Below are 27,999 nucleotides of genomic sequence, written 5' to 3'. Positions count from 1 at the left end.
AAAAAGAATAGGCATAAAGCATTTTCCCATTAATTCGTTTATACCAGCGCGCATGGATTTGTGGGCTCGCCTCTCTCTCTCTCTCCGCCTCTTCCTTTAACTGCTGGGGGGCGTATTCATCCGCGCACACACATACCGTTCGACACCGCGCCGTTTTTATCTGCCTCACCAGCTCTGGTTTCCCCACGTTCAGCCTTTCCCCCCGTCAACTGCCGCCATGTTTTTTTGAGGCAGGATGACAGCAGACAGCGAGCGCAGACGAAGACGGATATAATACTGAAAAACCGTCGAATTGCAGCATTTTTTCGACCAGGCGCCGGTCTATTTTTTATTGCGGACTCGCGAGGAACTCATTTATCGGTATATTTGCGAATACCAAAGGCTGAATTGTAGTATTATTTTGCTTTCCTATGGCGTAGGCACATTTTTCCTAATATATATCTTTTTTTTTAAATTTCAGGATGGGAGGGGGTCCTCCCACATAAATATAAAATCCACAAATTATTATTTTCTCGTTTTGAAGTTTATGCCATGAAAAAGCAAGAAGTCAGAAGCCTGTCAAAAGAACAACCTATTCCTGCCTGCGCTTAACTAACCTACCTCTGCCAGCGAACATACAGGAATAACCAGACCAGTGATCTGTGCATGAGCAACTGCTTTACCACAAGTCACCTGCTGTCAAAACTTTGTTTCTTAAGCAAACCGAAGGAAGAAAAAAAAACAACAACTTTTAATCTAAAGTGAAGATCCGACAGAACATATTTCAAAGATGACGGGCAACATCCCAGTTGACATGGTAAGAATTTACTCCTACTGCAAAAGGTTTAGTGGTGTTTACGATCAAATTTAATGTTCTTTGAAACTAAATAGTATCTATTTTTTTGTTTCTAGTATTTTTGGCTATTACTAAAACGTAACCAAAAAAAAAAAAAAAAAAAAAAGGTTTTAACATGACTGGCAACTATTATTGAGGTGATCGTTTTTTAGATACTTAAATTAGTACTCGGGAGTACTCATTCCTTTGTTACTAGCCACTATACTGACAGATAACTATTCCATTGTTACTGGTAACAGATTGCAATATTCTAGTTAGATAGCAACAGTTTGAATAGTTAACGTTACAATAAACAAAAGAATACTTAATAGTACCTAATGTTTCTTTGGTAGTAAACTAGAATAGTTACCAGCAACAATTGAAATACATACTAGTCTGAAGTGAATAGTTAATAAATGAACCACAGATCTCCATAGAATTCAATAAAAAGTGTTGTTTGTTGCTAGATTCAATTAAATAGTTACTTGTCTCTATTGAGATCCTGACTAGTAGCAAAGGAAAGTACTGAAATCTAATGAACAGTGAATTACTAGTAATTTTTTGGTCTCTTAATAGTACATTTCTTAAAAACAAGTACTAGTAACATAATAATAGATACTAGTTAGTTTCATATAACAAATATGTTAGTGTTTGTCAGAGATTAAAGACGGTCAGTTGATTTCCTAGTTGCTTTTGCAAATAGACCAACCCAAGAAAATCAAGAAGGACAGTGTTATTAAATGTCTTGGATCACTTTTTGCTCTTCCGCCGATAACCACATCAAAATTCCACCTCAATCAGGAAGGGCAGTAGTGTAAAGATGATATCCTATCTGATGGCCTACACAGTGCTGTTCAGACTGATAAAGAGGAAGTATGATCAGGGAGACTCGAAAACAGTCACTGCCCTGTTTGCACAACTAAAATCATATCGAAATGTGAATCTAAACAAATGCTCAAACCGAAACTCCAACATTAGAATCTTGGTGTCCAGAGGGATGATGTCATAGATTCTTTTTAATCCTCATTGCATGCTTTAAGAATAGCATTTCAAGCTTTGCATTATGATGTAAGGCTATAATAGATTGGGACTTCTAAACCCCATGGGTGGTGGTAGTACTGTCAGTACTCGCCAGTATCCAGAAGGTCAGTGGTGTAAATCGAAGGACGTGAGAAATCAGCTTATCAACAATAAACCACAGCTCTGATTGTGTATTAAGATATTGAAACTAATATCAAAACAAATAAGAACTTCTCCTACTGGTGCCAAACTGTAACATTGTGTCGCAGCGTGTTAGTCAAGCATGCTTTGGGTATGCCAAACAGCTGATCTGGCTGTCAAACTCAAGAGATGCTGACGCTTTGACATTGCAGGGACTACGTTTGATGTTGTGTACGCTGAGGGCTGATGTGATCGGCCTTTACAGTGCACATTCAGCTGTCCTTCTGTTTCTGCCATTGAGTAGCACCTACAGTGGGTAAAAAAATTATTTGATCCCCTGCTGATTTTGTACGTTTGCCCACTGACAAAGAAATGATCAGTCTATAATTTCAATGGTAGGATAATTTGAACAGTCAGAGACAGAATAACAACAAAAAATCCAGAAAAACGCATTTAAAAAAAGTTATAAATTGATTTGCATTTTAATGAGTGAACTATTTGATTAGTAATGAGTATAAGTATTTGATCCCCTATCAATCAGCAAGATTTCTGGCTCCCAGGTGTCTTTAATACAGGTAAGGAGCTGAGATTAGGAGCACTCTCTTAAAGGGTGTTACCTGTATAAAAGACACCTGTCCACAGAAGCAATCAATCAATCAGATTCCAAACTCTCCACCATGGCCAAGACCAAAGAGCTGTCCAAGGATGTCAGGGACAAGATTGTAGACCTACACAAGGCTGGAATGGGCTACAAGACCATCGCCAAGCATCTTGGTGAGAAGGTGACAACAGTTCACAAATAGAAGAAACACAAAATAACTGTCAGTCTCCCTCGGACTGGGGCTCTATGCAAGATCTCACCTCGTGGAGTTTCAGTGATCATGAGAACTATGAGGAATCAGCCCAGAACTACACGGGAGGATCTTGTCAAAGGATCTTGTCAATGATCTCAAGGCAGCTGGGACCATAGTCAACAAGAAAACAATTGGTAACACACTACGCTGCACATGTACAGGCCCTTCTGAAGTTTGCCAATGATTCAGAGGAGAACTGGGTGAAAGTGTTGTGTTCAGATGAGACCAAAATCGAGCTTTTTGGCATCAACTCAACTCGCCGTATTTGGAGAAGGAGAAATGCTGCCTATGACTCCAAGAACATCATCCCCACCGTCAAACATGGAGGTGGAAACATTATGCTTTGGGGGTGTTTTTCTGCTAAGGGGACAGGACAACTGCACCGCATCAAAGGGACGATGGACGGGGCCATGTACCGTCAGGGTCAGGGCATTGAAGCCAGATGGGTGGCTGGGATGGGTATTCCAGCATGACAATGACCCAAAACACATGGCCAAGGCAACAAAAGAGTCAGTGGCTCAAAAATAAGCACATTAAGGTCCTGGAGTGGCCTAGCCAGCCTCCAGACCTTCATCCCATAGAAAATCTGTGGAGGGAGCTGAAGGTTCGAGTTGCCAAACATCAGCCTCAAAACCTTAATAACTTGGAGAGGATCTGCAAAGAGGTGTGGGACAAAATCCCTCCTGAGATGTGTGCAAACCTGGCGGCTATCTACAAGAAACGTCTGACTTCTGTGATTGCCAACAAGGGTTTTGCCACTAAGTAATGTTTTGCGAAGGGGTCAAATACTTATTTCACTCATTAAAATGCAAAACAATTTATAACTTTTTTGAAATGTGTTTTCCTGGATTTTTTGTTGTTGTTATTCTGTTTCACTGTTCAAATAAACCTACCATTAAAATTATAGACTGATCATTTCTTTGTCAGTGGGCAAACGTACAAAATTTTCCCCCAATTTAAATGTAAACCTGTCTCTCAGAAAGGCTTCCTTGGCAACTAAAAGAGCAATGCCACATATTGTTGATTTTAAGGCCAGAAACGTGAGCCGACCCTGATGATGACGATGCATCTCTTGACATCTCTACAGGAAGAAAGGCTTTTCTCACACTACGCAAACAGGGACAGAACAGGGAACAAAGTGTTATGTTATAGCCCAAAGTCAGGCATTGATTATCTAAGCTAGCATTAGAAGGTTTTTAAGGTCAACTTTGAGAACTTTAAATACCCGAACCTCACAGGAAATAATTTTATATGGATTTACTAGCTTTCAAATCCATTACTAGCTTTAAAATTAATGCAGAAGCTGCATGATGTTTTTCTACTTTGGGTTTAGGTGTCTATTTTTGGTCTCCTGGAACAGCATGTTCAGTTTTTGGATGAAATGTCCACGAGGTGAAACTTAGAATCATTGTGTGGTCTCCAGCTGAGGGGCATTCGGTTGGGGGGTAGGGTTGTCAAACAATGGGAGTGTCTGTGTGTGTGTGTGTGCATACATCTTGTGGGTGGGCATTTTAATGAATGGGCTTTTTTTCTGGAGAGCTCTCACCGTTTCAAAGCAACAAAATGTTGCGGAAGCCTTTCGCCTATAGGTGCTACATCAGATATACTGCTTTAAAAGAGTTCACTTTGATCAATTGTGAGACTGAGGTGTGAAGGAGAACTCAATACTCCCTGACAGGACTGTGTCACTTTGTGTGGTGTCATGTGGTATCGTGTCCTCTCTGCGTAGGGGTGAATTAGTACGGGAGGAATGTCAAGGAGAGACCTCCCCAGTGGCTGTTGTCCACACACTTGAGTAGCATTGCTCAGCACTTTCAAAAGTTTAAATTGTTATGTAAAAAACAATTGAAGTGCTTGATAAACCTACATGTTGAATGAAATTAGACTAAGAGCTAATCTTGTTATGAGGGGTAGTTATATTGTTTTGATATGTACTGTAGACATGAAATGGCATTTGAAACCGAGTGAAACAGGATATTCGATGAAAAAAAAAATGTTGGATAGCTCTTTATTATGTCTATCGGGATTGTTATGATTGTGAAAAGTGGCTTTTAGCACAGAATATAATTTTTTTGTAACATGTTTTTCTTTCAAATAACATGCACTGATGAATGAACAATAAGTCCAGGAATGTGCATTAAGGAAGTAAATGCAGTCAGTTTTGATTTTATGTTTCACACAAGATGGAGAACGAAGGTACATTGAACAAAAATGAGTGTAGAAATTGTAAATTGTAAAATTGATTTACAAAAAAACAGCAAGTAACATTGAATTAAATGTGAAATGTTGAAGTGAAAGACTTTGAAAAATAATTTTTAAGGTGTAATTAAGACAAATTGCTAAAGTAGCATGCTTTCTGTTTGCAGAATCAAACCAGCTTTGTCATTGAGACTTTTGCAAAATTATGTAACCGAGATCAAATCAATAAGATCTCATCAGAGAACCAGACAACAGAAAGATCTGGCTACACAAATCAGTCCCTTTGAGGGTTTATTAGGTCATTATAACATCTGTTTAATGACAGACCCTCTTCTGACCACAAACAGCATACCTGCTACGAACAGCCAGTGTTTAACTCAGAGGTGGCCAAAGTGAGAGAGAATGACAGGAGAAAGGTACAGGGTAGGTGATGATAAGTATTTGCGTATAAGAAATGGAAAAGTTGTAGAAAATGTTATGAAACACAACACAGTATGTGCCACGATTCAAAACATTGCGAATGAACCTGTGTCAACAGCGTGAGAAAAAGACTCAGCATTTTGGTGAGGTATCAGTTTAAATCTCTCACACGCTTAGAAACGCCATTTTCAGAGTTAAAGCTTAGTTTGGACAAACTACTTGGAACGGAATTGTAAAATTCTAGAAAAGCTAATGAATGAAAATGATATGAAATTGATGCAAAAACAGAGATGACGCAAAAACAGTTTAGTATCTATTGTATCTATATGTGTTTGTGTGAATAAAGCAACAAGTATGACATAAAGAGTATGATTTGCATAAAATGAATGACTCCAGTGAGTGTTTATGGGTCAGCAAGGGTTAAAGGCTAAAGAGGGAGCGAGAGAGAAGCAGGGGGAGGAAGTAGCTCAGACTCACTCAATAAAGGATCCTTTCAGTAGAGTGAGGAACAATTTACAACAGCTCTGTGAGAGAGGTGCCTGCTCGCGCACACAAACACACACACACACACACACACACACTGTCATGGAAAGTTAGAGTGATTCAACGTCAGTTTGTGTAAATAGTTCTCAGTGCCTTATATTGTAAGTTGTTTTAACTTCTCTGTGGTATTTCTACATATTCATTACTGGACTTGAGTCAACATATATCTGTTTTTACATGTTTCCAGAGGTGGTTCTATTTGAGCTTTGTGTGAGTTGGGTAGAGACTGACTGTAGAGGGTTGTTCCACTGTAAACAGTGGCTCTCGCTCGCCTTTATGACATCATTGCACAAGCATTCTCTTGTAGTTCAGTGAAGTCACAGATTGAAATCTCAGGCTAGACTTCCCTTCTCCTATAGAGGCCTCCAGTTTTGAAGTTATTGGCCAAAACAGGAAAGTTGGAACTTCCAGCATGTTTTGTTTCATTTTAAAGTCAGCATCTTCTAAATGCTATTGTTGTGAATGATTCATCCATGCATATGTTTTTTTTTTTTTTTTTGGACCTTTTCTGATTTTTTTAATCAAAATGTCTTAACTCGGTCATCTGTGAAACAACAGACTTCTCATTGATAATGTTGGACTTCTCCAAACATTTTCCTTACAGTTGACTGCAGGTTCACATTTAGATTTGCTTCCATTCAATCAACAACCGATGGACAGAACCAAGTCCCTCCCATACATTTTTTTCTTTCTCAATATTTAGTTTCACTCAGATGTCACAATACAGACACAATACCATTATATTGTGAATGTATATGACACAGGGAAGGGAGTGTCCATGAAAGAGTTTCATGAGCGCTTTTTTAAGATTACTTGGTTCATCATTATTAGGGGCAAGAATGTGATACAATTCCAAAATGATTCTTGGCCTACTTTTTTCCCTTTTTAATTATTCTGTTGTGCATTGAACTGTAGAACATGATAGAATTGGAAAAATTACTACAAGACACAAAGATTGAAAGTATCAACACAGATTTGTGAGAAAAAAATATCACACTATAATGAAAAATGATTGTATTGCCACATAGCATGCATGCTGTGTCTTAGAACTGGTGCTTATTTAATACCATTATGCAGTCTGTTTGACAGAAATAACAAGAAAAAGCCTTAGGACAGACCAGAGTTATGACTTTTAATGAAATATCTTCTCTGGGGTTGCCTGAAAGAAAAGATAAAAAAAAAAAAAAGAAAAGAAAAAAGATTTTCAGTCATGAAGTTGGCACGTGGAGTTTTGTCTCTGGTGCTGTAATATTCTGTTTGAGAACATGTGCATGATAGTAATAAGAAATGAGGAGGGTGTTTTGCAGATTTATAATACATGGCTGTCAAAAGGCCATTTCTATCAGCCGGTCGTCTCACTGATGGGGAGGTAAGTGAATGGGTCCCCTCCCCCTACTCTCTCTCTTTCTGCAGATGTCTGCCCTTTTTCATCAGTAGGCACGTGGGCAGGGCCTGCAGGGCAGGAGGCTGCCTGCCTTCCCTTCATCTGGCTACAGGAGATTAGATATTATTCTCTCATGCTCTGTCTTTCTTCTGCTTTTTTTATCTTGGTTTTTTTCTCCATTAGAAAATTAAATATAATTGTGTCAAAACAATTTTTTTATATAAAATTAATAATATTATTCTCTATATATAGAGATGGGCTTAAAGCCATAATTGCATAATTATTCTCATTAAGCAGAAATCTTGTCATATTTTCTGACCAAGTTGGGTTCTCTATTGTAGCATGTGTCTAACTAACAGAGATCTTCTAGCATTGTGACTTTTAAGATGTGTGACATTATCCTTAAAGCACCTGAAAGGAATCTTGTTTCAGTACTAGAAAGGTCAGAGTTCTAGGTTTGTGTTTATTTAACCTCACTAAACACACATTGCTAATGTGTTTATTGAAGGTGTGTAATTAGCCTTAAGAACAGGAAAGTTTGTACAAAGATGAATCATTCACAGACTCAGCATTTATTACCACCAGTGTGAAGCCATGTCCACTTCTGTGATTGTAATTGGCACGTCATCAGACGGGCTTGTATTGATTTCAGTGATATTATCACCCAAGCCCTTGTTTTCCCATCCGGTGAGATTCATCGTTTGGGCCGGATGAGCGCGTGTGAGTATGTCTGTGTGAGTGATTGTCCTTCAGGACTGCTGATAGGGCATCCAGACAGGCTGAGACTGCAGCTGCTGGGGTGCTGTGGTTGTGATTAAGTACGGAAGCTAAAACTAGCTTTCTGGTGCTAATGGCCACCTTGCGATGCGCTCAAGTGGGTTGGGGAGAAGACCAAGAGCGAGATAATGAGACTAAAGGATGTTCTAGACATCTTGAGGAAATGATTACAAAATGATCACTCTTACCGTAGCGATTGAGACTGGTCTATCATGGAAAAAATCCATCAAGGAAGTGTGGAAAGTTTTTGGCACTTTGTGGTGGTGCGTCATATGTGTTTTTATAGGACATTTTGAATAACCGACAGCTGTAACTAGAGCTTTCATGCTCGTCTGTTCAGATAAATGGCAACGATTATTAAGGAACATTATGTACAATAAAGCATTATAAGCATTAAGAGAAAGTAAAGCCACAATAGCCTTTAGCAGGGTGATCAAAGGCAAGCCTCATTAAGAATATCTCTTATCTTACATAAAAAAAATCACATATTAAAGTCAACATGACATCACCCTCAAATGCAGCGGCAAATGCAGCTGAGAGCAAAATCAATCATTTTGTGTTCAACCTACCGCACATCAACTCATGCAGAGAACATCCAGCCTCCTTTTGTGTTGTTCGTACATGGCAGATTTGCCCATGTGTGTGCGCATGCCCATGACTGCGAGTCAGATCTCAAATTCCTGCATAAAATTGTGGCATCCGCAGAGGTCTTGGAGATAGACAGGGAGCTTTACAATTCCACTACAGCCCCTCTCGCAGTTTAATTTCCCATGTCTAAATGTGCCATCTAATTCTCAGATCTCATGTCATTTTATGCTGTTATCTCTTTCTCCTGTGCCTTGCTCTTCATAATGAGAATTTAAGAGTCTGACGCACATCTGAAAGATATCACATAATAATGAATGGCTGGGTCTCAGATTTTTGCTCCCGAAACAATCTGCTCAATATCATGAAGGCACTTTTATATGAAACAGAAATCATTTTGTGGACTGGAATCTATTCATTTAGCAGCTCTGCCTAGAGACTAGTGGCTGAATGAGCTAGCTATTATCAAACATGCCGATTGTGATTGTGCTTTTGGCTCTGGCTGAAGTGAGACATTTATCCTTCCATTCCCATGCATTTCAATCTGTCATTTTGGACATGTTCATTGCATTATCCACTGCCAATGCAAACAGGCCAGACCATTTCATCTTCTGTTCAGAAAGAGGTCAAGGTGACCTGTAATGTTGAATACCTATGCAAATCCCCCACGCAAACAATGGTTGGTTTACCGTATTCAGCGGTTTTAACTTTCTCACCAGAGAAAGAATCGGATCACTATTGCAAAGTGGACCAACCTGTTCTGTCTCATGTTGAGAAATAAAAAACTGGATTGTACAGGCTGTACCTTGCTTGACTGAACCTGAAATCGATGCTTTGTTTTGGAAAAAAAATTAAATATATAAAGGTTTGAAACGTTGTAAAAATGGCTCGTAAAAGAACCTTGTATAAGTTACACCCAAGTTATTTTCATACCAAAATCATTTTATGGATAAACTTCTGGCTTTCTCAATTACGTAATTAAAGTAGAAAGCAAATGGCATTCAGAATCCCTTTTACTTCTACAGTGTGACATATTTCTAAGTGAAGCACGATATTCAGTAGGGCGGGACTTCATTTCATTGGGAATTGATTGGATTGTGATAGGGTTAAAAAGTAAGGTTTTACTCCTGTCAAACAAATTTTCAGAGGTGAAACAAGCTACACTACTATTCAAAAGTTACTATTAATTTTTTATTTTTTTTTGGAAAGTCTTATCCTCACTAAGGCTGTATTTATTTGATTAAAGATACAGTACAACCAGTAATATTGTAAAATATTATTAAAATAATATATTTCTGTGAATTTTAAGTAGCCATTTTCAACAGTCTTTAGTGTCAGAAATCATTTGGTGCTCAAGAAATATTTCTTATTGTTGTCAATAATAATATTTTACTTAATAATTTGTGGAAACCATGCTACCTTTTTAGGATTCTTGAATAGAAAAGAAAATCGAAAATAACAGTATTTACTTGAAATAGAAACTTTTTGTAACATCATTATAAATGTCTGTTAATTTTGATGTGTCAACTTAATGTGTCCTTGCTGAATAAACATAACTACATAACTAAACGAATAAAAACTTACTGACCCCAAATTTTACTAACACCAAACCTTTGCATATTACATTATAGTAGAAGAAAGATTATAAAGACAATTTTTTCTTTGGAACTTATATGCACTTATAATTCTTTGACAATAACCCTGGGAACATGCATTAAGGAAGTAAATGGGGTTAGTTGTGATCCGTTGACTGTTGGTTTAAAGCATCCAGTTTAGTCAGTTGGTACGGTATACTCCAATTTCAAACTGAGGAAAGAAACAACACTTCCATTTCAGGAATGAGATCCTCTAAAAAGCTCAGGCTTCACACTTCCTCAAGATATGCGGGTGAAATCTTGCTCACACCGTGACTGATGAAGGAGAAATGAGTGAGTGTGATCACAGTCCTCAAAACCACCTCTGTCTTAACTACATCACAGACTCCTGGAGACAGAGACAGAGATGACACCATTTGAACCAATAGTGTGCTGTCAGGAGGAAGATGGATGGCTTCCTTTTTCTGTCTCCTCTGTTTATGAATGAGGTTGAATTCATACACTGAAGCAGACTCTGAATCCATTGAGTAGAATGAATGAGTTTTGTGCCTGACTGAAATGGATTTTCAGGACACAGAAAGAGAAAATGATCATGTTTTGTTGAGCAGTGTGGTCATATTTTCTCAATTCTTCATTTATCTGTTGTTGTGACTGATTACGTCATGCTTAAATCAGTTTTTCTAAAGATCTCTCAAGATTACAGCTTTTGTTCAGAGCCCTTTGCTAAATGTCATGATATTTATATGATTAGTTTGTCTGGGTAACGCTTTGAATAAAACATTATTTTTATCTGTCGCATTAGCAGGACTCTGACATTGTGCATTCATTCACACGTTTTTTTTAGACTTGCAAACATAAGCACTGGTTTTCTGTGATGTATTGAACACCGATGCAGATTCTGCTCATTTAAATATGCCACTTTGGTACAGTAATCTACAGTAGCTGGCTAATAAAGGTGAGGTTTTTCAAAACTGATGAATGTTTTCCGAAATTTTTTTTTTATTATTGTAAGCAACTCTGTATTATTAAGCTGATTTGTCAAGTGTACAATTATAATACTCTAGAGTTTTACTTTTTTAATTTTTTTTGTCTTCACGTTAAAAGCTAATTTTACAGTATTATAGTGCCATAATGATATTTTAAGCCAGCATAGAACATCATTAGTATTTTTGCTAATAAAGAGCACTATAATATTGTTATCATTCCTGGGCTACATGGTTTTCTCCTTGTGTTTTTTCCTCTAGATTTTTCTTTGTCATGTCTAACCCTGGTCTTTTTCCTATTGCTGTGGCCCCTGCCCGACATATAGCTATAAATAAATAAAATTTTGAAGAAATTTTGTGATTCAGTCGCTTGAAGAATTTTGTAGTATGAACTGGAATAAGTCCTGGGTTTGTTGGTAAGACAGAGCCTAATGTTGAACTTGGGATCAAGCGTGCATTAGCCTTGTGTGGTTGCAATCCTAATGGCTCTTTCTGTCAGTCAGGCGTGTTTTAGGTGAGTTTTTTTTTGTTTTTGAATGTCATGTCAGTGTTCTTTAACCAGCTTATGTAGACATATAGCCAATCCCACCATAGAACTCACTAATTTCCTCTCCGTCCAAAACGGACAAATCCCTGCTGGAGGCGTCGTATCTAATATTGTTTTCATTGATGTGCGGTTGCGTAAGTGCTGTGAGTGTGTGTCTGTCCCCTATTGCATAAATGTCATTCCCAGAACAATCTGGCAGACCTCTATTCTGAGATGGGCAAAGCCGGTCGACATGTCACATCCACTGTGGTCAGCATTTGTTGTGGCTGCTTTTAGTTCAGACGTCCTGTCTGATACACTCATTACTGTCAGCATCACTCTCTCTCTCTCTCCCTCTCTTTCTCTCTCTCTCTCTCTCTCTCTCTCACTCCATGTTTCTTGGCAGAACCACCGGGTTGTTTATCCTTCTCAAGCAGAGAATCTCCTGCTCAACTTGTGATACCCAAAAACTGCAACCACCAGAAAAATCTCTAGTATTTCATGCAATGTCTTTAACTGAAGCAAACCTAAAACACCTCCTCTGGATGACACATCTGTTTTCAACAAGTCAGCTATGGAAAGACTATTGCAGGTGTTATTTGGCATCAACAAGCACCTTCCAGTACCGTATCACAATACAGCTGTCACAATTCAATATTATTCATCGCAATTTTGCAGTAAGCATATGATATCTACTAAAGTGCATAAAGTCTAAGAGCGTAATATCAACATATAGTATGATGCAAAAGCCTCTAAATGACACTTGAAAATGTGCTTATGTTCAGTTATTTCACTTCATTGGCAATGAAAGTTAAAGGGAAATTACTAAAGCTACACATAGGAGCCTGATAAAAAAAAATGCTCATTTTAGAAGAACATTTCAAATGCCACTTAGAGAATTTTGCATTTTGAACTCTTTTTTTTTTTTTTTTTTTAGCTATTTTTATTTATATTTTAATTTATATTTTTCTATATTTTATTTAAAGTTGTTTTATATATAAATACCACTAAGTTGCCACTAATTTATATATATATATATATATATATATATATATATTTTTTTAAATTGATGCATTTCATTTATATATATATATATATATATATATATATACATGCATATACATACATACATACACACACACACACACACACACAAATATATATATATATATATATATATATATATATATATATATATATATATATATATATATATATATATATATATATATGAATGAGGCATTTATATAGCGATTTCATGTGTATTGCAATACACCCAAAGCGCTTTACAATCATGTGGGGGTCTCTATATATATATTTGTATTTTGTAATGTTTTTTTTTTTTGTATATATTTATGTATATATATTTGTGTAAGCTTTATATTTACTAGTTTAGAAATTACTTGTTTGTGCAACCTTGGTAAAAATATATATATTTTTTAAAAATCTGTCAAGTCATGGCTTTTTTCATTCAGTCGAAGACTTTTTTTTTTTTAAAAGTTAAAGTTTTTTTTTCTTAATCATGCTTTGAACACAAAATAAGGTTGCAAGTATGAATATGATATTTTCAGTCACATTTCTACATGTAATGACTGTATTGGCAGAACCTTTGTTGTACTTTGTGTTTCTCTGGTATGAATCCAGTCTTCACATAAGCAAATCTTTCCATAACAGTGGAGATCCCATCACTCACGAGTGAGGTGTTACGTGTCGTCCGTGCCCCTAGGAAAGTGTGTTTGTGTGTGCAGGAGAGCGCTGGGGGGTGATTACATCAAACGTTCCCCCTGAAGGGTTGGTTGTGGGGATCTTGGCTTCCTGGGCTGGGATTGGTGAAAATACTTTGTAGGGATGCAGTAGCAGAGATGGCTGTTAAGTAGTGTAATAATGTTTGGCATAGCAACTACAGAGAGGGAAGCACCTGCCACCGGGTATAACCAGTGCCAACGTCACCCTCACCTATGTAATCATTCCCCAGCGGATGTTTTCTGCTGAGGTTGTTGTTGTTGAAGTTCCTCGGAGGCATCTCTGCATGCCGTATTACGTCATAGTGAGATTTCGTCTGCTCACCAAGGAGATGGAATGTTTCGAGCAGATGTATCCCAGCATAACACATATTTTTGCTGTTAGAGCTTTTCCTCCTTTATGCGTACGTCTGGAAACATCGTATAAATCAGCGTCTGCTCTGCATTCACCGGGTGAAGATGATATGCCATCGTTACACAAAGATGGAGTGACATAATGAAAGATGAGTTGCGGCGAGAGAGGAAGAGACAGATGAAGAAAGACTGCCTGCAGGTGATTCAGGTCAGCGCTCTCACAGAGGAGCCGCTGCCACGGTTACCATCTCTATGGAAACTAGAAGGTGTTCCGTTGCGTTAGAACTGCCATCCTGATGTTTTTGATGAACTGCTAGCTGCTGATTGCCAGCTTGTTGAGTGAGTCCTTGCAGGAGAATGACACACAATGCCTTTTTAGTTTTGAGGGAAATATTGCATCTTCATAACCAGAGGTGGGGAGATAGGTCAATATGAAACAACAATCCATTTTACTTCCAAATGTGATGCATTTTAAGGGAACAAGATACAAAAATGCAGGGTCATAATATTCACAACAGTTTTGTATTAAAAAGGTTTTCATTTAATTTTCACTAATTCCATTTGTTATTGGTAGTATATAATATAATTAAAATGGGTAATTAGCAAATATAGGGCCCTATGAAATCCGTTTTATTTTTTCCCATGTTCCTTTTTAGTTTTTTTTCCAAATTCCATTCTTTCCAAAAAACTAATTTTTTTTTATTTTTATCTAGACTCTGTTGTAATGGTTAAATTATATTTTATTAATCAAAAAGCATGTCAAATTAATTTAAATCATGAAACTTACACTATTAAATAGAAATTTATTAAAAGTTTTACAAAAAATAAATTTTTAAGGCAATATGAAATATGTTTCATATTTCTGCTAAATAAATTCTGGTAAATAATTTTTCTGGTAAATATAGCTTTAAAAATAATGTTTTAATAATCATTTTATTATTAATACTAGTACTATCATTACTTTAATGTATCCATCCAAAATTTGGCAAATTTTGTGACATTCCGTGTTGTAAATACCATTTTTATGACTGGATTCCGTGTTTTTTGCATTGCGGAAAACAGAGCCCTATAAATATACTAAATTGCTGCAAGTAATTGACCACTTATTTAATACAGTACGTCTGTGAAATATATAAAAAATATTTGAAAATAGAAAATGTACATTTATTAATTGCCAAAGCTGTTGTTGAATATAATCAATGTTTCATCAATCGATGCATTAATAAATTTTGGTCTGTTAATCAATGCCAATAATGTCAAACATGGCCAATAGAATCGGTAGAAAAAATTTAATAAATTAATAATAAGTTCATACATTATAGTTTAGTCTCTTATGCTCACCAAGGCTGTATTTACTTGATTAAAAATTAGAGCTGTCAAATGATTAATCGCGATTAATCACATCCAAAATTTCGCATCAAAAATAAAAGTTTTTCTTTACATAATATGAGTGTGTGTTCTGTGTATATTTATTATGTATATATAAATACACACACATACATACAGTATATATTTTGAAAATATTTACATGTATATATTTATATTCATATAATTTATATTATACATGAATATATTTAATATATAAACATAACATATTTTTGTTAAATATATACATGCATGTGTGTGTATTTATATAAACACAATAAATATACACAATCTACACACATATTATGTAAACAAAAACTTTTATTTTGGATGTGATTAATCGCGATTAATCGTTTGACAGCACTAATAAAAATGCATTAAAATCAGTAATAATGTGAAATATTGTTACAATTTAATGTAACTGTTTTCTATTTCAGTATATTATAATGTATTCCAGTATTCAAAGTCTCATAACCCTTCAAAAAAATCATTCTAATATGATGATTTGGTGATGAAGAAACATTTCTTCTCATTATCAATGTTGAAAACAGTTCTGCTGATGAATATTTATTGTGGAAATATTTTGCAACCTTATGAATTTCCTTGCTGTCGTTCCTCAAATTAATGTGTCTTTGCTGAATAAATGTATTGATTTTAAGAACCCAAACTTTTGAATGGTAGTGTATATTTGACTTATTTGCAAAAATATCACCAGAATGTTTGTTGTTTTTTCTTTACATTTGGATGATATGAATCCTAATTTTGAGGAAATGAGCCTTCTGTTGCACTTTGCATTAATTTCCTGTTTTCCCAACATATATAAATCAGCCTACATCTGTTAAAAACTCTGGAAATAGAGGAGTGAATTGACAAAAATGTGTCCTGAAATACTGTGATAAGTAGATTTTCTCTGGTATTTCCTTCCTGTGCGGTGGCTTCATAAAATAGCCACATACTAATCCGAGCCTAAATTAGATTTGCTTGTGTATGTCTGCGTGTTCATCTAACCATTATTTGGGCAAGTGCATGCTTGTGTGCGGCTGTTTGTTGACTGATACTCTATGCTTAGATGGAGTCTTTAAGATTGTGTGTGTGTTGTGATCTCTGGATGAGGGGTTTGAGTGAGCAGGCTTGCTTCTGGCTCTAATCTGATTCTATAAAGTGCTTAGGAGGATCTTTGTTTCCATCTGGTGGTTTTCACTCTGTTACATCACTGCAGCTGGTAGTGTGTGCGTGTGTATAGAAGGAGGAGCTTAATACTGGATCCTCTGATGTCAGAGACTCTACTAACACACGTGCATTGGACATGCATTGCCCCAGGCCCTGTCTCTCAGCTTGATGCCTCTTACTCTTTTGTTTTTAAATGGGCGACACTGCGATGCGAATGAATATGGTAATGGATGTTTTGCAATTTATATTGCTTGGGTACTTGTACAAACAGCATAATTGTGCTGATCGAATGACTGGTGGTTCACAGTCATCAAAGGAAGGACACAGCAAGGACATGAAAAATTTATGAAAGAATTTCTCAACCGTCCAATAAATAAAAAATCTATGGTGTCTTCTGTGACAGATGGATTTGGCTTAGCTATGCCTATTCAGATTCAGAGAAAATGGATACTGATATCAGAGCAATCAGAATTCCATCAAAAAACTTAACCTTTTTTATTTTAGACTAAAATACCATGGTAATTAATTTCATTTTTACCAACATACTTTTATGTTTCAGAAATTCATATGTTATTAATGTGTTTTCTATTATTAACATTAGCATTTTATTGTTATTTATTTTGCAATAATAGCAACTTATTTTTTTAATAACATGGTTTTAATTTAAAATTATTGCTGGAAGATCCACAATTAAGTTATTAAATATAATTTAATTATATAGTTGTATTATGGGTGCAAATTTGATTTGAAACTTTCCATGGTAATGGTTGGTATGTAAAAAAAAAACACAGTGTTGCTCACAAAACATTTTTTTGTCAAGTTTGTGCTGTTAAATAATTAAGATTTTTTTCCAACTTGATCCTAAATCCAATATGAAATTGAAGTTAATCCTACTTCCTTAATTTATTTCTCATTGTTTCACATTATTTAAATTTGTTTTCATTATTTTTTTAAAATGTAGGCTATTTTAATCTTAATTTCCCCTCAATGTAAGCTACTGTTTTCTTTTGCATTTATTTTGATTTCTGAAATGCATTTAAACACGATAAGCTGAGAACACTACACTCTTATTGGTTGGTGAAACATAAATAAATTAATCAACATATTTGTACAAAATAAATGCAAGGGTCATGAGATTGTGAAGCTTTGTGTGAGTTTTTTTTAATTCTGTAAAAATGTGCAGATCTTTCTCTCTTACGTCTGCACAGCTTTCCAGTAGTATAATAGCTATTTATGCATTGTTTTAATAAACTAACATTCAGTTCTGGCTCTATTTTGGTATGAAACTCAGAAAGACGTCACACTACAGAGTGAAAATGGGCTGCGAATGCCATTTCGTGTCGATGTTGAGGAAGTGTGTGGTGGATACTGACCAAGCTTCTAATGGCTCTATTGTTTGTGTTTGTGTTTCAGATCAACTTGAGGCTCATCTTGGTCAGTGGAAAAACAAAAGAGTTCCTGTTCTCGCCAAACGACTCTGCGGCTGACATCGCCAAGCACGTGTATGACAACTGGCCAATGGGTGCGTGATGATTCACATCTTAAAACACATTTTTTTGAATGCGTCCCATTAATAGACTAGAACCATTGGCTCGTGTGAAGGATTTTCAGGCTATTGTTTCCTAGCGTTGAGTAGATTCCTCTTTACAACCTTTTTCTGTGTTCAGATAATCTGTGCCGCAGACAAATCTGAGTCTGACCGAGTGGTAATCCTGCGCAGAGCTAGATTCCACTCACTGTGCGCTGACCTAAAGTCAATGACAGTACTGAAGGGTAAAAACGGAGTGTCTGAGTTTGTGTGTTTATACATCTGTCTGGCCGTCTCTCCACATGTGTCTGAGGTCTGTGAAGTGCGGTTTTCATTCAAATATTCCACAGATACTGTTCTAGCTGAATCTGTAGGTTATTATACATTTTTAGGGAAGAGCAGATGGTATCCAGACTCCTCTTTCATCTGTTTCTTCACTGTGCCTTGGCAGCCTATCTGAAATGACAAGTGCTTTTAGGGATGTGGCCACAAGCTCAAGTTAAGCATTTTTCCATTTTATTGACCTCTTAAACATACTGTGGTGGTACTATGGTGCAGTGATGGTAATACCATGATGTTTTGATATATACACTACCATTAAAAAGTTTGGGATCGGTACGATTTTTTAAATGTTTTTGAAAATCTTTTACCAAGGGTGCATTTATTTGATTAAAAATACAGTTAAAACAGTAACGTTCTAAAGTATTATTACATATAAAAGAGCTGTTTTCTATTTTAATGTGTTTAAAATTCAGCAGCCAATGCATTACTCCAGTCTTTAGTGTCTTCCCAGGTGAAAAGAAATATATTTAAATTGTGCTTTTTCAGACACACTTAATATATTTATATTATACTATACTAAGTGCATATTAAATGTATTATTTTGAAACAACTTTAAGTATATTAAGTGTATTTCAAGACATGTTTAAGTTCGATTTTAATCTATTTATAATATATGTAATATATTGAAATTGTGTTAAATTGGAACCACTTTAGTACAATTTAAATGTTTTTCTTAAAATACACTTAAAATGTACTTTTAATACTTCATGAACTACAGGTAGAGTATATTTGAAGCATCGTTCAATGTGCTTCAAGTACATTTCAGTTGTATTTCAGCTCATTAGAAATGCATTAGCATTACACTACTAGTATATTATATTAGTTATATTATATTATATTATATTATATTATATTATATTTATTAGTATTATATTTTTCAGTATATACACACACGTACACACTTTGATATTTAGAAAACTTACAGAAAGAAAAAAATACATGAAGATTTACTGAAAAACAAAGTGCAGAAGTGAATGATGTGTGTGCAAAGACTGAAGATGAAGATGTTAAAGTTCAAGCAACAGAATAGGGAGGGATGAAGGGGGTTTTGGAGGTGGACGAAGAGATGACGTAGAGATGGTGAGAGGCAAAAGTGCGGGGATGATGGCAGGATGTGGTGAAGGGAGGATGACGATGATGCCCTGGCGGCTTAGATGGTGTTTGGAACATGGTACAGACCCAGAGCATCCCAGTGCTGACAACACGGCAGAGTCGAGAGAGGGAGGAGCTAAGATGTAGATGGTGTGGCTGCCGACATCTGGGGGCCGACCGATGGAGACAGAGCTGGTGGATCCGAAGGCACAGACAGAGGGCCGATGGAGCTGAGCGTCATCGCAGGTTCCGGAGACCTGGGCACAGCCTAGTCGTCCTGGCATACAATATTTTGCACAAGTGCCTTGCAGCTTTAGAAAAAAACAAAACAGACACAAAATTAGATAACAGATTTTTACATGAATGACTGAAAGGAAGAACAAATTAGCCACCTGGAATGGACACATTGCTAAATGTTTTTCTTCCAAGATTGAGTGAATCACCCTCCATTAGGCCTGATTCAAAAATCTCTATAACAGAGGTGATACAACATTAAAATATACTTACTATTCCTTTGCTTGTCTCTGCACTCAGATTTCAGTTTGTCTTCTATAGCAGCTGGTCTGAAAAACAACAAATGTTAATATTTCTCACACACACAAAAAAAGGCAAATGATGATTGATGATTTGTTTTCAATTTAAGAATGACAATGTACCTGGTCGGAAATATAGTCAAAAACCTTCCCAGCCTCAGCAGTTTCAGATGTACTGTATGCTCTTTTATAAGCAACCCTCCTTACAATTTAATCTTTGTTCTTATCTGTAATGAGCAATATATATTAGAAAATAAAGTCGATAAGGTTGTCAAGCTTGAACAAATATAAACACCAATCAACCAACACTACCACAGTTGGCTGAGATCAGCTCAAGGCAAAGTAATTTTATGTTCATAATCATGGTTTTTCAAAGATCGTTAACCTCATTACAATGAAGCCAAATTGTTCAGGAAATCAGAAATAAATACACTTCATGTTGCAAATAGAAGAATGTTAATGTTGTACATGTTATAATGACTTAATTTTATTTATTTATCTTTTTCTGCCAATGCATGTGTCAAAAGCACGACTGGCACAGACAAATAACGTTAATTAAATACAAATCTTACCTGAAGTCACAGTGAGGTACCAAAGCCAGACGCCATACACGCTAGCAGAAGCTGGTAAAAATAAGAATATACCGCTATATTTTCTAATTAATTTCATAGTTCCACCAAAACAATTTGAATTCTGTCATCATTCACCCTTAAGATGCTCCAAACCATCTAAGACTTTGAAAGAAAAGCTGAGATATTTTAATGAAATCTGAGAGATTTATGTCCCTCCGATGAAAAGATTCATCAAAAATGTTCACGTTTCAAAAATGTAATCGCAAAAAAAAAATTTGAATTATTATTTTTTCCCATTTCAGATATAATGTTGAAATCCTTGTGGGAATTTCATAAATATATATTAGAAAATAAAGGCGTCAAGCTTGAACAAATTTAGGAACACCTAGCTTATTAAAATTAATGTATCATATAATGAACAACAGCCTAATCAACCAAAGTAGCATAACAACATATTTTAAATATTGCAATGGTTAATACTATTTGACAAAAGTTTGTACATTGTAAATGTTAAAAATGTTTTTCAAAATATCGTACTTTTCCAAATATTAAAATTATAAATACATAAATATCTCAAATATAACCATGTGTAGGCCTACTGCAATATAAAGTACATTAAAAACCCACTAAAAGTGTAATCATTTTGTTATGTTCTTACACAAAGTACACATAAAATATATTTTAAGTAAGAGTAACATAAGTATGTTTTCTGTAAATACACTAAAACGTCACTAAAAGTATGCTTGTGTTTAGTATATTCCTTAAAAGTGTAACTAAGAATATATTTATTAACAGTATTTCTAGTATACTTTTTTATAAGTACATTAAAAGTATGCTTCTGTTTAGCATATTTCTTAGAAGTATAACTAAGCATATATTTAATACAAAAGTACTTCTAGTATACTTTTTAGAAATATATTAAAATGCAATTCAATATATTTTTAATGCACTTCAAATAAGCATGTTGGGAATACAAATGTATTATAAACATACTACTTGAATTTCAAGTATATTTGTAATACATTTAATACTACGTCTTTTTCACCTGGGTTATGATCCTTCAGAAATCATTCTAACATGCTGATGTGGTGCTCAAGAATAATCTATGTTAGAAAACCTGGCAGGAGTAATATTTGGGCAATGTTGAAACTGTGATGCATATTTTCCAGGATTAAGTTATTCATCTAGTTCTTTAGTGTCACTTTTGGTCATTTTGATGCATCATTGTCCCTATTTGTCCTCTAAAGAAATCCAGGGTTTAGTTAAGTTGAAGTTTATTTTAATTTTAATTTTATTTAAATTTCTTGCTTTGAATAGCTCTTATGAAAGTCATCAGCCTTTAATTATGTCAAAAAGAATATTGATGAAAAAGCGAGGAAAAAGAAAGGCCTTCTTTGTTGTACAGTTCGTAAACTCCATCGGGGTGGTCCGGGATTGAATCAGAGTTTTATTCATAGCAGACGAGCACAGCGGAGCTCGACCTCATGAGGACACAGAATGACCCTCACTTGAGTCTTGTGACTGATTGAGTCAAGAGTGAGAAAGAGACGGGTGGGTCGTATGAATAAATGAATGAAGAGAGAAAAAAGTGAAAAACTAAGGAAGAAGTAACATGCAAAAGTGCAGACTAGTAGAAAAGTGTGTTTTTAGGGAACAGTTCACCCAAAAAGAAAAATACTGTCATCATTTCCTCACCCTCATGTCATTCCTAACTTGGATGACTGTCTATTTTCTGTGTAAGACTTAAATTTTTTTGGAAAGGTCTCCTTTTGTGTTTCTCTTTGTGATGACACTGTAATCACAAAATGTGTAAACATGAATTTTTCTAATTTGTTCTGTCTTTAACAGACTGGGAAGAGGAGCAAGTGAGCAGTCCGAACATCCTGCGCCTCATCTACCAGGGCCGATTCCTACACGGCAATGTGACGCTAGGAGGTGAGCCGCCCTCCCACACTCCTCATTACCATTATTAACATCACATCACACATGCTCCGTTTCTCTTGATTTTTTTATTAAATCATTCCTCTCAGTCCAGAATCATGGGTCTGACAGATAAGAAGTTGCTTGGCTTTTTTTTCTGCCAGGTAAATCCGCTGCGTCCCAGTGGACTCGTAACGGTACAGATATTTATTTTGGCTTTGTCTTGGTTTATTTCGGGCCAGGGTGCAGTGCGGTTCAGTTCTATCATTGTTCGGCTGATTATAAGGACATCCAAAAATTCAGCTCCCAGTCCCAATACACCTAAATGTTACTATTTTCGAGTCCTGAATAGAGTTCACTGACTTAAAATATTCCCAGAATGCGGCAGCGAGTTTGTCAACGAGCAGTCTATGAATGTAGGAAAGCACTGGCTGGCAGACCTGTCATCAGGGACAGAAAACAGGGAGGAGAGGAAATTCTTTGGGCGTGAACAGGAAGCATTTTTTTATTTGTTCAGCCATCCCTCAAGCAACAATAAAAGATGGAGTGGGTTTGTGAATGCGTTTATAAGAAAGTATATGAGTATATGTCTGTCTATCTATCTATCTATCTATCTATCTATCTATCTATCTATCTATCTATCTATCAAATGTTTTTTTGTCATATTACACAAATAAATCCTTGTTAAGTCCTAGATTCTCTATAAATTTGACAGGGCCTTTTATATATGACCTGTGAAAAACTTGACTATGATATACTTTACTTATAACCAGGGGTTTTATCACTATATTTTGTCTGGGCAAACTTTTCCCATGGCTGAATAACTGTGTAAGTGAAACCTCACAACCGGTTCCAATTCCTGAAATGACGTGATGGAACGCAGGCAGGTTTTGCCAAAAAAGTGTCACTTTGATAATACATGCTGACATCTTCTTGATTCAAGAGCACCAAGGCATGAAGACCGAGTGTGTCTGTGGGGCAGAAGGCAGCAGCAGTGCTCTCAGAGTCAATAAGGCACAGACTTATGTTTACATGTTATCCTGCTCCTCTGTCCTATGATTTCATCCCCTTGAAAAGTGACTTTGGTGTCATAGATGTACAGCTGCATTAGTCTCTAGAGTCCATTTGGTCCAACACTCTTTTTTTCTTATGTCTTGCAGCTTTAAAACTGCCTCTCGGAAAAACCACAGTGATGCATTTAGTTGCCAGAGAGACGCTGCCCGAGCCAAATTCCCAAGGTAACCATTTTGCCCTCTCTCTTTTCTGTACACTCCTCCTTCACTGTTTCACACGCTCCCTGTCTCACTGCAGCCATCACTTTGTTCAAAAATGTTCAGTTTATATGTGGATCATTCTCACCCTCTGGCACTATTTCAGTTTTAGGAATTTTTAAAGTAGTGTTTAACCAAAATATAAAAGACCTGGTCACATGATAGTTTTGTACGAAACGATAGGAAGATAAATGTAATGCTTGTTGAGCTTATTCTGACATATTAGCAGAAGTTAAGGGTTTTATGAGGTTAAAACATTGTTATTCAAATGCTGAACTGAAGGCACATTTTCATGAAAATTGAAACGGATGATGTGCAATTGATTTATGGTAGAATAGCATAGAAAAAATTATGTACGTATACTATCTATTTGTAGTTATTAATTTGGGTATGAGGGACACAATGGTTACTGACAAACAGGTACTGGTTTCTAATAATATTCAGGTTAATTCTGATAATAATTAACGTTATTTAAATAGTGAAATTGTTAATTAACTATTATTATTATTATTTTTTTTAATTGGATTTTATTTAAGGATTACCCATATATAAACCTTACTTTTACATAGCCCCTAGTTAAAATAATAATATTTCAGTGTACAATAAAATAAAAAATACATACTAGAGTAAACCACACATAAAATGAAATGAAATAAATTACTATACAATTAGAATACAAAGTCTGGCAGTGTCACTTATAAGGTGCTTTAAATAATTTTTTTCATTTTTAATCCTTTTCTGTATGAGATAATATTCTCAGTTGTGTTTGCATTTCTATTTTAAATAAAATGTCTTTTATATCGTTTTACTGTCTTATCAGTACTGAAGGCCATGGCTCTGCTCCAAACCCTAGTGAGCTTCCATGCTGCGTGCTGCCTACATGGGTAGCTGCCTATTAAGTCACTGAAATAGAACCTCGTATGTGATCGATTTGGAGATATTTACATGCTTCTTACACAAAAATGCAAAGAAAACTGATTTTGTTAATTCTGTAGTAAGCATACAAATACAGTACATGGCACATGATTAATTGCTAATAGAGCCCTTTAACAATGCTGTTTTATATCTAATGAGATTTATTTGCTTGTCAAGGATTAATTCTGAGTAAAAATATATGCAGAATGAAATATGCATCTTAGAAAGAAACATAATTATGTTGCCTACCAATTTCTGTGATGCCTTAAAATGCTGTCTATGTAGGCACTAAGTTTTGGAACAAAACCATTGTTTGTTTTTGTGCAATAGTATTAAGTTTCTGTGTGTTTGTTATAGGTCAGAGGAACCGGGAAAAGACTGGAGAAAGCAACTGTTGTGTGATCCTGTAAATAAATCCCATCATCCCTCAGAACGAGTGTGTCCTATCACCCTTCTCCCATGCTGCTTAAACACAACTAATCACACCTGACTCCCACGAGCACCTGACCACAACAAGAGCTTTGCTTCTCCTGGAAAGGAAAAAAAAAAAAAATCACCCGAGACACGGATATGAGAACATTTCGGCTTCGCACAGTTCGTATTTAAGCCAAAAGATGTAAAAAAAAAAATCAGATAATAAAATGCATCCCTCCTTCACACACACATTTCCACCCTTTCTAACATCTTCACACGCATCCATGAACTCATTCAAACACACACACACACACACACTCCTCCCCTTCTGCCAGTTTGCACACGGAGGAGGTCCTTGTTTCTGTTTTTTTTTTTATTGCACATAGTAACATGAATGATTCAGTGAAGAAAAAGAGACTCGGTCGCCTCAGCCGAGGCCCTTGATTCTTCCTTTCAGGAGGGAGATGTGTGAGAGGGAAATGAATTTACACAGGGTCTGACGAACTTTTCACATTTATCGATGCGATGGCTTTGATCCGGTGCGGCGGTGGAAAGGCATGGTGTCACCTACGTCTGAAATAAGAGCACACGCTTCACTGACGGGGTTAATCTCCGCTACAGTCGCCCTCCCGGACTCTTTTCGTCAAATGCTAATCGCCACACGCAGTCTGATTTCAGTGCAGGAGAACAAGTATTGATGTGCCTGATGAACGTTTTAGAAATGTTTCTTATACATTTCCATGCGTTTTAAATGCCCCATTAAGGTCCTGGAGATCCAGCGTCCTGCTCTATCGAGTTCCTGTACGCCGGAAGTGTTTCAAGCACAGTCGGGACTTTGCAGGAAGGTAGATCTCCAGAAGTTGGTTGGATTGACTCGTGGGAAAGTCTAAAATACACGTAATGAGTAACAGTAACATTTGCGACTGTGTTTTGACAGTCAACCAGTGTTGCGTCTGCCCTCTTTAGATAGATCTGAGCTGCTCTCTTTCAGGAAGGGTAATAAGATTTATCCCTTTATTTTCTAAGTGTAGTGGTGTAAATTAATGCTTGCGTTTGGAGCCAGAAGATAACTATGGAATGAAGTTTGGCTTGGTTTCTATTTCCCCTTCCTTGTTAGATATAAAATTTGTTTGCACAACACAGAAACATGAGCTGTTTCGTTTCTAAATCTGTGTAATTTTTCTTTCCCTTCCTACCTTTTTAATATTTTTCCAAGTGGGAATTGTATTCGAAGGTTACATATGTGTAGAGTATATTTAATATGAATCTTATAGAGAACATAACTATAGATTGTTGATATATATTGGTGTCTAGTGTATGATAGTCTAAAAACAGTTAGCACATTAGCATTTGGAGCAGTGAGACGCTGACAATTTCATGTACTTTAACAGCAGCAAATCCCTCTCTAATGGCTGAAGAAATTATTGTTTTCTCTCTCTCGCGCTCTTTTTTTAAATCAAATGTTCATAATTTGATGTTTTATTTCTGACTTCCTTTTTCTTTTTATGTGGTCTTTGCTTTCTGCTTTTTAACACCGCACTAGGTCTGAAAAATATTGGTCCTTATCAGGGTTCAAATCTGTACAGAGCTGAAGTTTTTAAAAAGATAATTGTAAATAAACTAATGCTTCTCATTCTCTAAACTACAAATGGAAATACATCTATAAACTGAATAAAGAATCCAGAATATTGAAGTGAAATGGTTATTGCTTGCTGTGTTCACCTTCAGATTGTTTATAGTCAGTTTGAGAGAGTGAAATTTATATTCTATATTTATATTCTTACTTTTTATGTACACTTGAGAAAACGCGCACACACACACACGTCTGGTTTTCTATCCTTGTGGGGACTCTCCATAGACGTAATGGTTTTTATACTGTACAAACTGTATGTGCTATTGCCCTACACCAACCCTACACCTAAACCTACCCCTTACAGGAAACTTTGTGCATTTTTAGATTTTCAAAAAAACCCCACAATTTAGTATGTTTTTTAAGCCTTTTGAATTACGGGGACATAGGCAGTGTCCTCATAAACCACCTTCAAATTGTAATACCTCTGTCATACCCATGTTATTATACAAATTTTGTCCCCAAAAACCAGTACACAGGTACGTGTATATAATGTGTATTCTGCATATTTTATATTTCACAGTATTAGTGTTTTACTGTATTTTCATAAATTCAGCATATAAATAATATGCAGTTTAGGTGAACATAGACTTATTTAAAAATCATTTAAATCGTGTATTTATTACTAGTATTTAGTACTAGTCACGAGTCATCAGTCATCTAGTCATACAGCCTTTCCAAAATCTCCTTATTGTATTGTTATCATGTATGGAAGCATGGGTGAACGTCAAATACTTGTTTTGTTTATCTTTTTGCGCCATCTTGTGGGTAAACTGATAATTACACACATCTCAGTTTTATTGGTTTATATTATATTTATTTATTAGTATTTATTATTGTTAAAATTGCTCATTTTCATTTTTGTGCTTAAGTTAAGATAAGAAAAATAAAAATATAACTAAATTTAGATCTGACTTGTTTAGTCTCCAAGTACCAAGCAACACTTAGTCGATTTGATCTCATTTAAAAAACACTTTTTAGGGACTTTCTCTTAATCTAATGCCGGGAAAAATACAAGACGCATGATTGATAGTAATATAAAACATGGATTTAATAATGTATTTAAATGGCTAACAGTAAACCTAAAGAGCACACATCACGGCCTTCGACACAAAACAACTTCCTGCTCGTGTTTCTCAAACTACACGAGGTAAGAGTCAGTTTTTTTTCTCTGCTCAGCAGAACACTGTCTTGTGCATCAGTTAATATTAACTAACTTTATTGTAATAAAGTGGCCACTCCTTGGAATTTACCAGTTTGATAAGATTTTGATAATTTTATTTACTTTAAGCGAAAAAAAGCACCAGATA

The 27,999-nt window shown here is 35.8% G+C and overlaps 1 protein-coding gene across 2 annotated transcripts; it reads left to right on the top strand.

Moving 5' to 3' along the window:
- Positions 1–120: 120 nt before the first annotated feature.
- ubl3a (ubiquitin-like 3a) lies at positions 121–26,761 on the top strand. 2 transcript variants are annotated; one of them, XM_058789282.1, is made up of 6 exons: positions 121–360; positions 461–796; positions 17,886–17,994; positions 22,388–22,474; positions 23,620–23,697; positions 25,003–26,761. In XM_058789282.1, exons 2-6 carry the CDS (start codon positions 770–772, stop codon positions 25,053–25,055), a joined length of 354 nt encoding a protein of 117 aa, XP_058645265.1. In that variant the 5' UTR covers positions 121–360; positions 461–769; the 3' UTR covers positions 25,056–26,761. The 2 variants fall into 2 exon arrangements, with proteins under 2 accessions (XP_058645265.1, XP_058645263.1); XM_058789280.1 differs by having other exon boundaries at positions 121–796.
- Positions 26,762–27,999: the final 1,238 nt, after the last annotated feature.

This window comes from Onychostoma macrolepis, chromosome 10 (assembly GCF_012432095.1).
Source record: "Onychostoma macrolepis isolate SWU-2019 chromosome 10, ASM1243209v1, whole genome shotgun sequence".
NCBI classification, from domain to species: domain Eukaryota; kingdom Metazoa; phylum Chordata; class Actinopteri; order Cypriniformes; family Cyprinidae; genus Onychostoma; species Onychostoma macrolepis.
The sequence above is the reverse complement of the archived record's forward strand: the minus strand, read 5'-3'. Positions and strand labels throughout refer to the sequence as shown.

What these genes read in the sequence shown, in the direction of transcription:
- ubl3a (XM_058789282.1), top strand. Translation starts at nt 770, where the DNA reads ATGACGGGCAACATCCCAGTTGACATG. An exon ending in GCAACATCCCAGTTGACATG is followed by an intron (nt 797 to 17,885) that starts GTAAGAATTTAC and finishes TTTGTGTTTCAG; the next exon opens with ATCAACTTGAGGCTCATCTT. An exon ending in GCCCGAGCCAAATTCCCAAG is followed by an intron (nt 23,698 to 25,002) that starts GTAACCATTTTG and finishes TGTTTGTTATAG; the next exon opens with GTCAGAGGAACCGGGAAAAG.